General features: G+C 31.6%; 1 protein-coding gene across 1 annotated transcript in view; it reads right to left on the bottom strand.

Moving 5' to 3' along the window:
* The window catches only part of LOC119611144 (kinesin-like protein KIF21B), a 213,554-nt gene that overhangs the window by 137,342 nt on the left and 58,396 nt on the right, over window positions 1–17,816 (bottom strand). The window contains exon 2 of the mRNA XM_037966629.1: window positions 10,652–10,718. Within this exon, the coding sequence (XP_037822557.1) occupies window positions 10,652–10,707 (56 nt within the window). The 5' untranslated portion in view covers window positions 10,708–10,718. The remainder of the gene's footprint in view (window positions 1–10,651; window positions 10,719–17,816) is intronic.

Genomic DNA, 17,816 nt, shown 5'->3' with positions numbered 1-17,816 from the left:
ATACATTCAATAATTCAATTCAAAAATTTTCTAATTAAAATTTGGTTATTTTATGCATACATTTTTCCCATAATATACATAAAACATATGTACATACATAGATATAAACGTTTTCAATTATTTTCTAAATAAAATTTGGTTATATCTTGCATTTTTCACATTTTATAATTTTTCAAGATCAACATGAAATGTTAAATTTTAGACCATAAGTCATTTCCTATAGTAAATAATATTTAAGTTTGATAGTAAAAATATTGTAACCTGATAGTCGCGACTATCGTTTTGTTTCGTGTTTTCGTCGGCACATAAGTATATGCTCTGCTTGCGTACATTTCATGTTCGTATATTACTGCTTGCATGGCTTCAATATTGTTGACTTCGAATAATTTGTGTAGGAAAATATTTTAATATTATAGGCAAGCCATATGAAATATATGTGGGTATTATAAATATGTTAGCGAGTTGCTGCGTAATATATTGTATGTGAAGACATTTTATATTTGTCTGTAAGCTGTAATATGCAATAGTTTGTATAGGTAAATATTTTTAGCAAAAATACTAGAAATATTTCGAATGGGAGCAATTAAATATATTATATTCATAAAATATATTTATATTTTAATTTTACATACGTATGCATAGGAGAAAATATGCATTTTGGTTACTAATATATTAGTAATTTTAATCACTGGTGTTAACTCTTCGAAGCAACTCCTTGTCGATTCCAGTTATTTTTGAAGTAATTTCAAAATCACGAAAAAACCTTCTCGCCGTATTACCGTCATTTGTACTACCGCAACTTGGAAGTGGTTTGTAGATGTTTAATCCCATCTGAACTTTAAATTTTTCTTGGATTCTGCTTTTTTCCGCAGCTCTCAGTTCTTTCAATTCTTCATTATTTTTTGTTGATTTAGTAAGATTCTCTGGCACACTTTTATATTTGAGGACGTATTCTATGTGTAAAAAGTAATCCAAAAATCGTATTCTGGCATGAAGTGGTGAAATTCCGAAAGACAGGACTTCTTCATTAATACTTCTGCTTTTGTTTATATTTGAGAATTGCGACTTTTTCTCATTACATATTGAGCATCTCCAGAAGGAAGAAGTTTCTGTTATGGCATTGCTGACCTTTCCATCAATCATTGTTAAGCTTAGCTGATATGATACGTTAATAGAGAATTCCTTTATTTTTATGCAAATGGGCTCCAATGCATTTATTTCATCTTTTAAATATTCCACTAAATCTTTTGTTGTTTTCTTTGACTCCTTTATATATTCAAATCCAATGGGTCTACAAAAATTTTTTGAACCTGGAGTTGTATTGATCCATATATCTTCAAATGAATTTCCGATGCTTGACGATGATGGATTAAGGGAATATGAACGAATTCGTAATGGCACTAATGATGACATAAATACACTTTTGTAGTCTGCTAATGTCCGACTTCCACAAGCTTCTTTGTATTCTGGAAGTGCTGATAAACCGTCACATCCCCACTTACACATTAAGACAACATCACAGTTATGAATTTTCCTTAGTTGGTCTTCTGGAAAGTCCGACACAATTCTTGATGCTGTGTTTTCGAGCAAAGATGATATATCAATACAAGCTTCCACATCATTAACAGCAATAGGTGATGGTAGGATAGTTTGTTTTTTTCCTGGATCGCCTTGTATGATGGTAATATATTGTGTCCTTTTTCATGCAGAGCTTTCCTTAATATTTGGTACTTATTTCGACTGAGACCCAGTTCCAACATAAGCGCTATTGCTTCCTCTTCAGTAAAATTTGATTATGATGTTGGAGTTAGTATACTTTCCACAATTCGCTTAAGTCGTTTTGGTGATGCATTAGGAAGAATAGTTGTAATATGTACGACATCCATAGGTTGGTTTTCCTTTTTCAGCATTTCGTTAAATGTATCAGCAATTTCCTCATTTGAGATTGAAAAAAGTTTTTGTGTGACCCTCTTTTTTTTTGACCTTGAACATAAGTCTTCGTATGACTTGCAAGGCGCTCCTGTTGATGTGTTGTAAGTTGAGATTTCCGTAGTAGTTTCCATCCAACTACAAAATTTTAATCGAAATTTCTTTTGATTTCCATCCACAGACTTACTTTTCACATCAAAAAGTTTTCAATTTTTGATATGCCTGTTTTGTCTACTTTTCTACTATATGTAGTTTATATATAATTTGAAATGTCTTCAATTCTTTCTGGCCCTTTTGAAGATACACTCCATAAAACGGAACACCAATTCTTGTCATTTCCGATACAGGTATTCCAAAGTAAAAAATTACGAATTGTCTACCTATTAACATTTAGGACTATATTACTATAACCTGTAATTCAGTCATTGATATTTCTTATTAGTGAATGAATCGAAATTATCATTACCTGTATATTTTTACCTACGTGATCATAAACGAAACAGAACGACATGATGTGTCGAAAAAATTTAGGTAAAAAATAGTTATAAATTTTTGAAAATTTAAGCATAATAGGACCTTTCAATTATAAGGATAAGCAAACAAATAGAAAATAGGTAAATATAAGATTTAAATATGTTCTGTCATACTTAATACTAAAATATGAAAAAGATGAAATTAAAGGACACGGGTTTAAATGAACATATTTTTGAATGTAATTGAGATATTGGATATTGAAATTTTTTGTAAAGGGTCGAGAATTTCCATATCTAACTAAAAAATGATATTAAGGGATAAATATGGACTAAATTGTTGTAGCTATCTGCGACCCTATTAAAATTTTGATATAAATCATAGTTTTAGAAATTAAACAAATATGTAATATATGACAAAATCTTTATTTATGAACAAAACTCAATGAAATTTTCAACGTTTGTTAAATTTGTCATTTCAAATAAGAAAATGCAAAAAAAAATTGAAAAGGTCAAAGGGCATCCCGCTATTCCCAAAAATAGGAATGAAAATCCCAAAAATGGGATTTTTTACATTTTTGCCCATAGGGTCCACATTTCTTTCAGGGCTGGGAAAATACTTTTGGAGTAAATAGAAAATATATTGAGGTTTCCAAAACTGCTTTCAGTTTTCTGATCCCAGCTTTGGGATTTTAGAACATGTCGCCCAAAGTTGAAGTTTTGATAAAAAATAGGTCATATTCGGAAGGACGCAGTGGCAACATTTTCAAAAAATAGGACAAGTTTTTTACGCCAAAGCGTTCTGCGTAAAGATACCTTTTAGAAAACTATAAAATTGTTATATGTTCTTAAAGAAAATTTTATTTTATTAATAAAAGAGTTTGAATTGAAAAAATTGAAAACGCTTTCGACAAAAGGTTAATATGCTCTGCTGTTTTTATAGACGTAGCTCAAGCATTTGATAAAGTATGGCCTGTTATATAAGCAGTCCAAAATATTTCCAACAATGTATTACCAAATCATAAAATCATACATTGAAGATCGTTATTTCCATGTAAAACTCGAAAATGAGTTCTCGGAGCTGAAGGATATAAAAGCGGGCGTTCCTCAAGGGAGCATTCTTGGCCCTCTACTATATTTGTTATTTACAAATGACATTCCTAACACACCAAACACTACAATAGCAACATTTGCCGACGACACAGCTGTACTTGCGATTGGAAAATCTACTACAGAAGCAGCCAAATATATCCAACCAGCTATTAATAATATTTCCTTTTGGGCTTCAAAATGGAGAATAAAAATCAACAATTCAAAATCTATACATGTAAACTTTTCACTAAAAAAAAATACAACTCATGTTCCTCTCAAAATGCAAGAATCCACAATTCCATTATCAAAAACCGCAAAATACCTCGGTCTTACGCTAGATTCTAAACTTACTTGGCTCGATCATATACTAAAGAAAAAGCTAGAACTTGAAATTAAGTACAGAAGCCTGAAATGGCTCATAAGTAAAACTTCTTCTATGTCAATACAAAATAAAATACTTGTCTACCAACAAATCCTGAAACCAGTTTGGACGTATGTATGCCAGCTTTGGGGATGTGCCAAAAATTCAACAATTAAACACATTGAAGTTTTTCAAAATAAAGTTTTAAGACACATGGTCAATGCACCATGGTACGTTCGAAATCATGACCTTCACCGTGATTTAGGCGTAGAGTTTGTCAGAGACGTAGTGAAAAAATTTGCAATATCACACCACCAAAAGTTATCAACACCAAATAGACTCCAACGCATTAAACCACATCATCTGGTTTAAATAAAACAGTATTTTGGATATATTTAGTGTTATATCTTATTCTTACTACTAATCATTGTATTTAATTGAAAAAATCTGCTCGTTAGTCAAATTAGACTAGTCGCAGAATAATAATAAAAAAAAAAAAATAAAAGAGTTAAGACACATTTTTGGCAAAAAACGGCAAAAATAGAAAATTTTTTGAATTTTTAAATTAAAAAACGTATATTTTTGGATCTGTAAATGATATTGATCTGAAATTTTTTGTATATTATATCGTTGTCTAACTAACAAGAAAAAATTGAATCCATTTGGTCCAAAATTACGCCCGGTATTCAAAAAAAGGCGGACCAAGGTATGGTAAATTTTGTATAACTAAATTTTTAAATGCCTATAACTCGGATATTATAAGAGATAAGTAGTATGTCCAAGCATGTTTTTTCAAGATCTCGTCGCTTTCAGAAAATATAAAAATCTTTGTACTTGGGTGAAAAACAAAAAAATGGCACGAGTTTAAAAATTTTACTTAAACTCGAATACTCCTTGGCTACGCTCACGCCCAATTTTATCCCGATCGGATCAGCCGTTTAGAAATGCCAGATTTATTTCCAAAAAATTTCCATTCTGCCTCACTGTGCCCTGGCAGAATGTTCAAACGTATTTGAACATGGTTTAAAATCTTATTTTGGTGCTTGAGTTTAGTCATAAAAACTATTCGATTAGTTCACTTGAGTTGCAAATAAATATTTATCGCCTAGTTTTTTATGACTACATTTAGTAATGATAAGAATGCTAGTGCTAAGATGCACATTAATTCTCTTGTTTATGTAACGCATAGACATTATAAGATATAATTAGAAATAGAGCATATTCTTATCACTATCACCCTTAGATGGGAATATTAAATTGATAAGATCGAATGAATAAAAAGAGTGCATGAGGTCTTATCTTAGTTCTAAGTTAGTTTTAAGATTTTGTTTAATAGTTCTTAGTTTTTAGTTTTATAAATAAATTTAGTGTTCAAAAAGAATCCAACGAGTGCCTTACAACCACTCGCGGTCTTTTAACATTATCAGTGTCTTACAAACATTCAAGGCGAGTAGTTATTTCGTACAGACATGTTTTATAGAAACTTAAATCTCTCTGCCAAATATTAAGTGGATCGGTCCACAATTGATTCTACCCCCATATAAGGTTTAACTCATAAAATGGTTTTAACGCCCATAACTATAACTTGCTTTAACATTAAAGAATAACAACGAAATTCGACATAAACAACTTCTTCAAAATTATAATAAAGCAACGAAATTCGACATAAACCAGTTTTATATAAACATAATTCTAACTGTCAAATTTTTTGAGGATCGGTTCATAATTGACCTTATAAATGGCCTTTCTCATAGAATGACATTAACGGCCATAACTGGCTTAAAAATACCAGTATAGCTTAAAATTCGTCATGAACTAGTTTTGTAGGGTCTTAAATCTTTCTGTCAAATGTTGTGAGCATCGGGCCTTCATATAAGGCTTTGATAAGATATTCTGCGTAAGTTTTATTGAAGCCAAAATCTTTGTAAATTCTTAGGAGGATCGGTCCAAAATTGACCATAAGCAAATTTACAGGTAATCAAATCATTAAAAAAAAACTATTAAATATTATAAAATAAGTACTACCATCACCCTTACTATATTATTATTTATATATGATAAAACAGTTTAGAAAACTGATTTATCTGATTTATTTGATTTAATTGTGGTAGCAACGTACACTTAAAAATTAAGACACAAGAAGAATATAGCACTCTTACTTGTTAAATATGGAAATTTTCCACTACTCAAAGCTCTAATTTTTAAATCGATCAATTGCATTTCTAGAAATTCAGTACCAATTCCAAATGGCTCAATGTCGATTACTGGATATGTTCTGTTCTCAAATGTACGATTGTGATGGCAATCAAGAGCAAGGAGATTAGTATTTATTTTGCTAATATATAGAACGTTTAAAAAAATTCAAAAGTTGGGCACATTATAGAAGCGTTTGAGAATTGTTTCGTTAGTTTTGATACACTACTCATTAATCGATTCAGAACGATTTAAAAAAATACATTTATTTTATAAAAGAAATAAAATGTGTGTATTAAACAAAAGAGTCGCAGCATCACATCCAAAGAGCAGCATGTGGCTCGCAAACCGTAATTTGCCGACCACTGGTCTAGTCGGAAGATCAAAAACTGTTCTCTGTATTATTGAATTTGTTTGTAACATGCATAAAAATGACTCAGAAAAGGCCCAAAAAATACTAAAATATGATTAGAAAATGACCCTAAAAAGATTAGTATTTCGACTCGAAAATTGCTCAAAAATGATACGAAAATATGACGGAACTGATCAGAAGTGGGGCTCATAAAATATTCTTTTAGAAGAGTACATGATTGGGTAGCATTTACTCCCGATGAAAGTATCGGTATGATCGTGCAGAAGAGTTATAACTCGTGTGGTCAAAATGTTCAAAAAAATTCCAACTGGGATATTAACTGTTCTCTCTCATTCTCTTACATTTTCGTAAAATTTTATTGCTGTATTACTGTATGTTTTTTTAAACAGTCGCGCTCAGACCATGCTTTGATAAGTGCTGATCAGCAACTGAATTGATTTTGTTTTACAAGTTGAAAGCAAATCAACTAATATTGCTCATTAAAAGAAGAAGAAATAAACATGTATGTGTAGTAGGAATATAACTATTGACAATTTTTGCAAATAGTATGTACGTTAGCACAGCATAGTCAAATAGAGCATTAAAAATATGAGAAACCACTGTATTATTTTTTCGCGATTGTTAAAAAAGTACAAGCGCTAAAGGAAAAGTAGACTTTTCGGTGAGAATGCCCATATATAAATATTTAAAATAAAAAAATTAAGAAATTTGGTTAGTTTTAGAAATTGAGGTTGGTGCGTGATGTTTTTGACGCCAAATGACCTAAACAAATAATTTGCATTATTTTTGGTATGCCAAACATTTTGCCAAAATTTATCCCTAATGTGTATTTTCACAACAATTTACTATTTGCCCTTTTACAATTTGTATTTGTATGTTTTCACTTTAACTTAGCAACTTACTAAGGGCCAATCTTTAGGTGAAAGAATAGCGATTAAATTAAAATTAATCCTCGAAAGTTGTTTTTGAGTACTCAATTAGTTAATTTTGTTTGCAAGTTTAAGCGCACGATGGAGGTGGTTTAAACTTAAGCATGATGTACAAAAGTGTAAACAGCTGATGCAAAAAAAAATAATATAATTTTTATAAATATAAACATTAAAATGTTCTATTTATTGATTAGTATAATATTTTTTTTTTTTAATTTAGTTAGTTAGTTTGAAAGGAGGATGTATATACATCAAATCCGAAGAAATACACCTAGGCCTCTATCGGGCCTGTTGTGCGCTCCTTAACCAGTTTTTAAATTTAAGTTTTCATTAATTTTCATACTAAATTTACAATTGTCTTCTTCTTTTTTATAAAATATGCATTGTTTTGATAACAAACAGTGACCTTTTCTGTTGTTTTGTATGGCAACACAGCAAAGTTTAATCTTGTACTCCAAAACATCAAATGGGAATAACATCGGATTAAATTTATTTTTAAATTAACTAATCTGATTATTAATTGGCATTTGTTTGCCAACTCGAAAACCCGGTCTAAGTAGTTTTCCACCGTTACAAAATTTTCTTTATCCTTGAAAATCCTGAAAGATTATATTTTGTTTTTCTTAATTTTTTAACTGAAAATAGACAATAGAACTATTATTGAGATGTAAAAATGTCAAATTGGGATCTCAATGGGTTCAGAAGTTATGTCAGTTTTTGTTTAGCTACATTTAAAATTTCCACAGGAGATGTGTGCTTTTTATACATTTTAATACATTTATTGTCCACTCAAATAAAGATTATAATGCAGAATAATGTAAAAAACGAATTTACTACAAAATGGCATCGATTTGGCATAAATTCCATATTTTGCGTTAAATTTCATATATTTTGCATATTTCTAAAATTTTTATTGCATATTATGCGTTTGTGCTGATGATTGTAACGTCCAAAAATATTGGTCCTATACCCACCCCTTAAAAGTCTCTGCTGAGAATCACTTTCTGAAACTGTTTATCGGAGTGTCCATATAACTTGACGAAATTTGGCCCCACATCTCTCTCACCCTAGCCACATACAAAATATCCTCAGGTCATCAGAGATGCTAAGTCATCGAAAGCTATTGGCCCAGACGGTATATCCATGTTGATGTTGAAAAATTTGGATGAACCGGGAGTTGAGTACCTTACAAAAGTCCTCAATTTGTCGATGTCAATCCTTGCTGAAGCCAGGGAAAAATGCAAACCAGGGAGAATCTTACAGGCCTATCTCCCTCCTGTCACCAATTGCCAAGACGCTTGAGGCACTACTCCTCCCGGAATTACAACAACACCTACATCCTGCAGATCATCAACATGGATTCCGCCTAAAGCACAGTACAACAACAGCTTTAACCGCCATCACCACACAAGTTTGCCACGGCCTTAATCAGGCTCGACCATGTCAACGAACGGTCCTCGTGGCACTCGACCTATCAAAAGCGTTTGGTCTGGTCAATCACGCCATTCTCTTCAGAGACATTTTAACATCTGGTCTCTCCGACAACACCAAGAGATGGCTAGTGAACTACATGTGTGGACGACAGTCATTTGTGGAGTTGAGGAACCAGAGATCTAAATCTCGTAGAATTAAACAGGGAGTACCCCAAGGTGGAGTTCTTTCGCCGATCCTGTTTAATTTCTACATGTCTAAACTCCCAACACCCCCGGACGGCGTCCAATAATATCTTACGCCGATGACTGCTCGATATTGGCCAGGGGCAATAGTATTGATGACCTTTACGGTTTGATAAACAGTTACCTATGTGATCTTTCCAGCTTCTTCCATTTAAGGAATTTAAAAATATCGCCTACGAAATCCTCAGCAACTCTCATCACCACCTGGACTAAGGAAGTAGGGCTAGAACTGGATGTGACAGTCGATGGCGAAAAAATTCCGACGGTAAATAACCCCAAAATACTTGGTGTCACATTCGATAGCCTCCTTATGTCCTCAGCGCACACCACTGCAATCTGCAACAAGATGCGAAGTAGAAACAAGGTACTCAAGTCTCAAGGCTGCATTCAAATGACATGCGAAGAACATCTGCATGACGAAACGAAGATGCTTTCAGTTAAGGAACATAACATCATGCTGTCAAAGCAGTTCCTACTGGGATGTCATCGGATGTCAAACCACCATCTAACGGAGTTAGAACCCCCTCCCCCGAGGCATGTCGGGAAAGATCTTCGTATGTATGAGAGTGACATCCAAGAACACCTGGATGATATAGAGGACGAAAGCTCATACAGGACAGCTTTGAATACTATCCATCAACAGGCGGTGGAAGACTCCATCAATTCCCACCGCGATAGTATAATACTGGGAGGTCGTCCCCCACCCGTTGCAAAGGAGGAACGAAACCTACCACGTCGTACTAGAGTGGTATTGGCACAACTTAGATCCGGATGGTGTACCCGTTTAAACTCGTACTGGTCGAGAATAAACGACACCATTCAAGATCTTTGTCCTGCATGTGGAACAGACCCACACAATGTTCAACACCTTTTTAACTGCAGGGCAAATCCAACTCAGTTGGAACCTGAATCCCTTTGGACTGAGCCGTTGGATGCGGCTCGTCTACTGGGTTTAGATCTAACGGAGTTGGGTAACCAGAGCGAAGAAGAAGAAGAGTAGGGAATAATGTTTAACTATATATACGTGTAATTTCAGGTGTCGCTGCTACAACAACAAAATATCCTTCAGAAAATGACTTTAACGTCCATAATTCACTTGAAAACATTACCACACGATAAAATTAAGAATAAGTGTAATTTATACAAAAATAAATCCATTCACCAAATTTTATGAGGATCGGACCATTTTTGATTAAAAATTTTTTAGATATAATTAATGAAAAATTCAACATACATATTTTAAATATACGCGTAATTGGTGTAGGGTGTCACATGTCGACTATACATTCTTGTTTTAATTCGCACATCTTCGTTATTTGAATGGAGCTAGTAAGCTTTCCCACTTTCAGAAATTAAATATATACTATTTAAAGTTGTTCTTAAGGCTTTAAAATTATTGTGATTTTCGAAATCGTGGTTCCGTTAAATTGGTACGAAAAGCGGTAACTCTGTGATCAAGAACCTATATATTTGTTGTCAAAAACTAAATATCTATAAATATGTACTTAAATACGCAAAAGAAAAATTAGTGATAACAACTGTAATTTTTAAAATGAAAATTCTAGGTTATTAACGATATATAAAATACCGAATTATTTACAAAGTTCTATGTTAATTTTAACACTTACCGAATCGCTACTCGAACAGAACAATCCTTTTCAAAGCAATCAGTTTTATCAGTCATTGTTGATCAAACTGTAAAAAAAATTGTAAAAATTTAAGTAGTTTTGTATATAGTTATAAGTAAAATTATTTTGATTTTATAAAATACTAGCTATATCCAGTGTGCTTTACTACCCTAAAAACAATAAAAATAAAAAGCCCAGTTAACGATTTTGAAGATTCTAACTATAATAGTTTTCCATATATACAATTTTTACTAGACCACAACTCCCTGATGGAAATGCACCCTTTTTTCACCAAAATGTTCAGTTTCCCACATATACGAATTTTTTTATCTATTTCGAATGGGTGGTTCTGCTCCTCCATTGGTAGTCCGCCAATTTATTACCCAAAATATTCGCATAGATATTGAAGTTCTTCTAATAAGAAGATTCTAACTCTAATAGTTTCCAAGATAAGCGAATTTTTGTATTTAATTCATGTGAGAGGTGCCACTTCTCCTTATTCTTATGGATGTCAGAGTTGGCTGTAAAAATTTTTAGGACTCTAGCTGTTGCAGTTTTATGCAACTTTTAATAATTATTTTGTATATGGGCGTGGCTCCTCTCCCACTTGAAATTTCAAAATAAAAAGTAGACACTGTGAAAATGTCAAGAAAATCGGTTCATCCGTTTAGTCGTCTACAAACTTCAAACATACAAACAAACACACATTCATTTTAAATATATACATACATATAGATTAGATATTTAAGATGTTATAATTCTTTAGTTTTAATATGTATTGTAATATTATATCTATATTCTTCTTCTATCTTCTATAAATGTCAGAGAACTGCAAAAATCATTTTTTTCCTGATTTAATCATTTAATCATAAGAAAATTTTATTTAGTTTTGTTCATTCAAAAAAAAATGCAATATTGAATAAAATCAAATTCAAATATTTCAAATCAACACATTTGTATAAAAAAATCAAAGAAAATACAATTTGAATTATTGTATTTTCAAACACATTTTTTTATTTGCACATTTGAATGAAAAAACTATGGTTTTGAATAAAATCAAAACATTTAAAAATTAATGAATATAATCAGAACGTTATGATTAATATGAATTTAAGATATATGGTCATGAAAAAACTACTTTTAAAAATTGTAAAATTACCAATATTAAGTGTTAGAGCAAATTTGTAATGATTTGTATACATTATCGACGCAGAGCAAGGATAGACTTCAATATTAACCAAATTATTGACAATTATAAGCAATATAGGGTTATTTTTGCAATTTAAGAGTCAAAGTTTTTAAAAATTGTTGCAGCAGAAGAGGAAGGCCATTATCGTCAATGGGATTACTAAAGATGTTCAACGTATTTCATACCGCTAAGGTTTCGTAATGTGCCCAACGTTTTTTATAAATATTTGAGCAATAATATTGGTTGTTGCCTTTTTGAGTTTTATTTCCAATAAAAAAAATTATTTTTGAGTTGATCAAATTGATTAGAATGATTTAAGCAATGATTTTATTCATAAAACAAAACAAAATGTACTAATTTGATTTATTTAAAAAACAAATTTGACTTTTTTGTTGAAACAATTTTGAACAATTTAATAAAAATACAAAAAAAAAATAATTATTAATAATATTTTTTGTTCTGAATAAAAATGTGATATGAATGGTTGTCATATCTGTGATATTTGATTTTATATAATTCTTCTTGTAAATTAACCGGAAAAAGCTACTGTTAAAAATTCGCCACTTGAATAGAACATCCCCCCGAAAAAGTTATTATTGATTTAGATTATTTACAACGATATAAATTAAAGTAAGCTATTTTAGTAATGTGTTGAACCTCCTTGGTTGACTAACACTTCACAAATCCTGTTTGGAAGTGATTCATATAGCTCGATCATGTAATTCAGTTGTACTGAGCTCCAGACTCCAGTCATTGAAAACCGAAAATGACTTTTTTATTAACCCAATGTAGTTCTTAGCATTTATTCTTGAGCTTAAACTGATGCTCGAAGGTGCCACAATAGGAAATTGCTCCCCATACCATGACGCCACCAACACTGCTATGTAGACGATCCATATAATGTGGTTCCTTCCGAAGGTCATGAAAATAATACTTACATAGCAGTGTTGGTGGTTTCATGGTATATATGTGGTATGTGGTATCATTTGAGAGATTTTTTGAAGTCACGACTAGTGGTGTGCAAAATTGTACATACATTTTATTTATATTAATGAAAAACCTAAGCATTTTAAATTGTTTGGAATATGACAATTATGAGAAGACAATCATTGGAAGCGGCTTTAAAATTCCTTTCAAACGATACCCCATATTGGATAAATTGTCTCAAAACAAAACCAAAATTAAAAAAAATAATTCAAAAATACTTTTTTTATTCGGCCCATCGCTAGACTTAAAATATTTTGGGAATCATCATAAAACAAAGCAGGGTAAATTGTATGTAATTATGTATGTATGTATTGTTACGATTTTTGTTTAACAATAATTATCAAAGCATTTTTACATTTTCGAACACTATGGATTGGTATCTTTCCCCATTCAACTCGCATCCTACATATTTTACTTTTCTTTTGCATCTTATTTTAGTTTTTTATATGTGCGTAAAATTGTGTATCAAATCATACATGTTACCAAATATTAATCTAATTTTTTTTTTTGCATAAATACTTTTGTCTTCTTACAACAAACGTAAATGCAATTTAATTTTTTGTATTAATTACTCATTGGAAATTAATTACGCAGTTATTGAATTCTTTAATCACGCATTTTACTTAGCAACTTAATATTTTGTCACATTTAATTCATTCTCAAGTCGAAAGTGGACAGTGCAAGTTGTGTGCAATTATTAAAAGGTGGTAATTATAAGAATTAAAATTTCCATGTGGTATAGTGAATGTTATATAACATACGGCCATTGTTCCAGTAATATCTAATATGTATATGTGGGATTTGGACCAGGTCGCACACGATCAGGTATACCCTACTAAGGGTTAAGCTTAATAAAGTTGTAACAACATTTTTTGACCGTTGGACTGAGGAATATTCTGGAAGTAGGAAAATTGACGAGAATGTAGTAAAACGACCGTTGTATTTGATAGCACATAAGTTGACATGAGACCAGATATTTAATGAGATTTAGGGAACTTTTCTAGAAGACGTGAAAACCAACGAGGACATAAAAAACGGACGAGTAGCTTTCAATAGACGAACGTTTTCGTCTATAATAGAGTCAGTTGTCCAGCAACAGTCGTGATATAAAGTTGAAAGTGTAAAGTCGGAAAAAGTTGAAAGAAGTTGTTAAGTTGATTATAAATTGAAAGTCGTTTAAATTGAATTAAGATTGTGAAATTGTTATTGTTGTGGAAACTTTTAAGTTAAACTTAATATAGTGATTAATTAACAAACCCCTAGACTTAAGTGAAATATTTCTAATAAACTTATTAAATTAAAACAAATTGTGTTTTAATCGAGGTAATTAAACCTCTGGATAATAAATTCCCACAAATTGGGAGCTCAACCAGGATGTGCCGGCAAATGAAGTGTTTGGAATAGTGGAATTTTCATGATCTAAATAAAGTGACAAATTTGAACTTCATATATAAAAGTTGATACATTACGAAAATGTTGAATAGTGTTAAAGTTGTGCAATTTTGAAGTTTTGTTTAGTTAACGTTAATTTAAATGTAATTGATGAACAATTACAGTGTTGAAAGACTTCGGAAAAAAGTTAAGGCACATCAAACACAAACATGAAATACTCTAATATAAAAAGTCCTTATTAATTGAAAGTGTGAAAAAAAAAACTCTTTGAAACTTAAACATACAAAAAAAACATCCGGCAAAAACAAACATACATACATCAAAAGGGCAGAAGAGAAAATTTGTGGTACAAAAAACAGAATAAAGCAAAAACTAAACGAAGTGGAATTGTGTTTTTAAGAGATAAAAGCAACCTATATTGAGCTAAGAGAGATAATAAAGTGATCTTTCTCAGAAAAATGAGAATAAGAAGAGATCTTAAGAGACCAAGTTATTTGCAACGAGTTTATGAAAAAAGGGGGACGAAAACAACAAGTGAAAATTGTGTTTTAGAGAACTTTGTAGTTTGTGTGTGTGTTCAATGTTAATGAAAATAATGTACATTTGGCTTATGTGTATTGATTGGGAGAGAAAAAGTGATGTAAACTAGAACATTCCCGAAAGCTTTGTATAAGGAAAAAAGTTTTAACGAACATCAAAGTTATCATTAAATCAACTGTTAAGCTTTTAAATTTACTAACGAAAACTTTATTTGTGACGAGTAAAGCTTTTTAGCATTGTGTGGAAAAAAGAGAAGGCAGATCTACTTTAATGTTGTGTTTATATCCAATTATAACTTTATGCGGAACAACGAATAAAAGCTTGGCTGGTAAATTATATTGAGAAGATGAAAGTAATCCCAGGCGAGAAAAGGAGACAAATACATAAATGGAAGTTTACTGATTAAAGCTTTGCAACTAAGCAGAACGACAACTGCTGTTGAGTTGGAGAATAAAGAGCGAGCTTCTATAAGATAAGTAATATATTTAGTATGTTAGTTATTTATTTAGTTTTCATGGAATTGAGAGCTTTTATGTTACGATTTTGAATTTAAATGCATTTTGAAATTGGAGATTTTATGTTAAAGTTTGAATGCTATTAAATTAGATGTTAAGATTACAGACCGGTTTCTGTTATTTTTGTCTACAGTTAAAGTATCAGTTTATTTTTAAATTCTGTTGAATACTGTAAAGTTGAATGTTAAATTGCTAAGTACATATAGTATAGGAAGTTAATGTTACGGAACAGAACTGTTATTTTTTTTTAATTGTGTCGGTTAATGTTATGTTTGGATAGATAACATAGATAATACAATTGTTAATTGATATTATAGAATTCTGGAATATTTAATTTGCTAGTTTTTACATATAACTAATTTTGATATATTGAGACAGGATATTAATTTTTTAATTTAATTATTAATGATTTGTGTTTGTAAGGAGTATATTTATATTTGAATTTGTGAGGTTGTAGCTGAACATACATATATTAAAATGGACGTGGACAGTATTATGTCAATGAAATGCGATGCTTTGCTCAGCAAACTGACGGAATTAGGGTTGGACACGACGGGGTTGAAGGCAGTGTTACGCGACCTGCTCCTCCGACATTTCGGTCATCAAATCGACGGGGATGGCTCGGAATCAGTAAATTCTGACTACCAGAAAGTAAGTGGTACTGTGTCCACCCTAAAGGACATTGCCCATAGCTTGTCGACTTTTAGTGGTACCGATTCTTTTAAGATTAGAGATTGGGTACAGGACTTTGAAAAACGCGGGGGTAGTAGGATGGAATGCTGTGCAGAAATTTATTTATGGTAAGCAGCTATTAAAAGGTGCAGCTAAATTGTTCGTGAGAAGCCAGACTAGTTTGAAGGATTGGGATTCACTGAAAAACGCATTAATTACGGAATTCGGCGAAACATTGTCAACATCAGAAGTCAATAGAGCGTTGAGAAATCGACATAAAGATCAAAACGAGAGTTATCGCGGATACCTATACTCTCTAATGGAGATAGGCAGGACGATTAATTAAGACTTTCCCAGCTTGCTTGATAATTTTGTAGTGGGTATCACGCTTCAACAAGAGCATTTTGTATCAAGCAAGAACTGTTGAGGAAATGAAGGAAAACATAAAAATCTATGAGAAGGTTCGTACATCATCGGATAAGAATAGCAGTAAGGATAATTCCCCGAATAAAATAAGAATTGGTGTCAAAGAGGAACAAAGTAGGGGCAAAAGAGGAAATTGTTTTAAATGTGGAAGTGTCGATCATCTGGCAAAGGACTGCGGAGAGCGGAAGTTCAATTGTTTTAAATGTAATGGTTTTGGTCATCGCGCAGCTGAGTGTAATGACACAAAACAGGAAGTTAAAAAGGAGCCGTGAAGTAATGTGAATGTGCTTATTTACGATATGGAACCCACTAAGCCAGAGATGAAATTCAAGAAGTTTCGTTTGAATGATATTAATATTTATAGACTTGTCGACACTGGTTGCAATATTTGTACGATAAAATGCGATGTGTACGAGAAGCTACGAGACGTGTTTAAACTTACAACGGAACATCGCACAGTGGTATAGGAAAAAAAAAAGAGGGAAATAATTCGGTAACTTCTAAACGGTTAATCCGATTTTAATGAAATTTGGTGTGCACAAAGAGGAGGTGTTGTCGAGTTTAGGTTTTGAATTTGGACCTTATAGGCCAACCAGGGGCCCGGCGGGGGGTCATCAAATTAGGACACCTCGGCTATGTTAAATTTTTAAAACGATCCTATTTCTTCATTTGAGTTCCGATTTAAAAAAAAATTTCGTATATAGAATCTCCTCATCGAGCACTATAAAAAATGTCGTCGTAGCAGTAAATTATCTCTTATAGTTTAGGAGATATTCGCATTTGAATATTAAAATTTTTACCGTCCTTACTTTAGTTTTTTTGATAATAGCAGGTCCAAATATTTCCGATTTTCGATTTGCTTAACAACAAGTTTATATACCAAGCAGTGAAAGAATTATGTAAAAATCATGACTGAGTCCAAAGTTATAGGCATTTAAATTTAAAAAATTAAAAAAAGGCGATTTTTTGACATTTTTTTGGGAAAAAAGTATCTTTTTCTTTTTAAGTTATCTAAAAAGTTTCTAAGAAGATGTATATAGAATTTATACTTTTTGGAAAGCTGACTTTACATAAAATACGATAAATGAAACAAAACCTAAAAATTTTTGATACCGAGGGGACCAGGTCCATCCAAAAAAACCCTATTTTTTATGGAAAATTAAATTTTGAGCAAAAATTCTCAAATCGCATAGTCGATATCAAATTATAGTGACCTGTTTTATATGACCCAATAAGTTCTTAATCATTTTGTAACGGGTTTCGATAACCCCGCCCCTGGTATGGATATAATAGGCAAAAAACCAAAAAATCCCATTTTTGGGATTTTTTAAAACTTTTTTGGGAATTCCGGGATTTCTAATAAGAAAATTCGAAATTTTTATTTAATTTTGGATTTTGAGTAAAAAAATCTACCTAACTGTAAAATTTCATCAAAAAATATTCA

This window comes from Lucilia sericata, unplaced genomic scaffold, assembly GCF_015586225.1.
Source record: "Lucilia sericata isolate MDLA Ls3-8-SP2 unplaced genomic scaffold, ASM1558622v1 Contig000030F_arrow, whole genome shotgun sequence".
Lineage (NCBI taxonomy): Eukaryota > Metazoa > Arthropoda > Insecta > Diptera > Calliphoridae > Lucilia > Lucilia sericata.
Note: the sequence above shows the minus strand (reverse complement) of the source record. Positions and strands in the feature narration are given on the sequence as shown.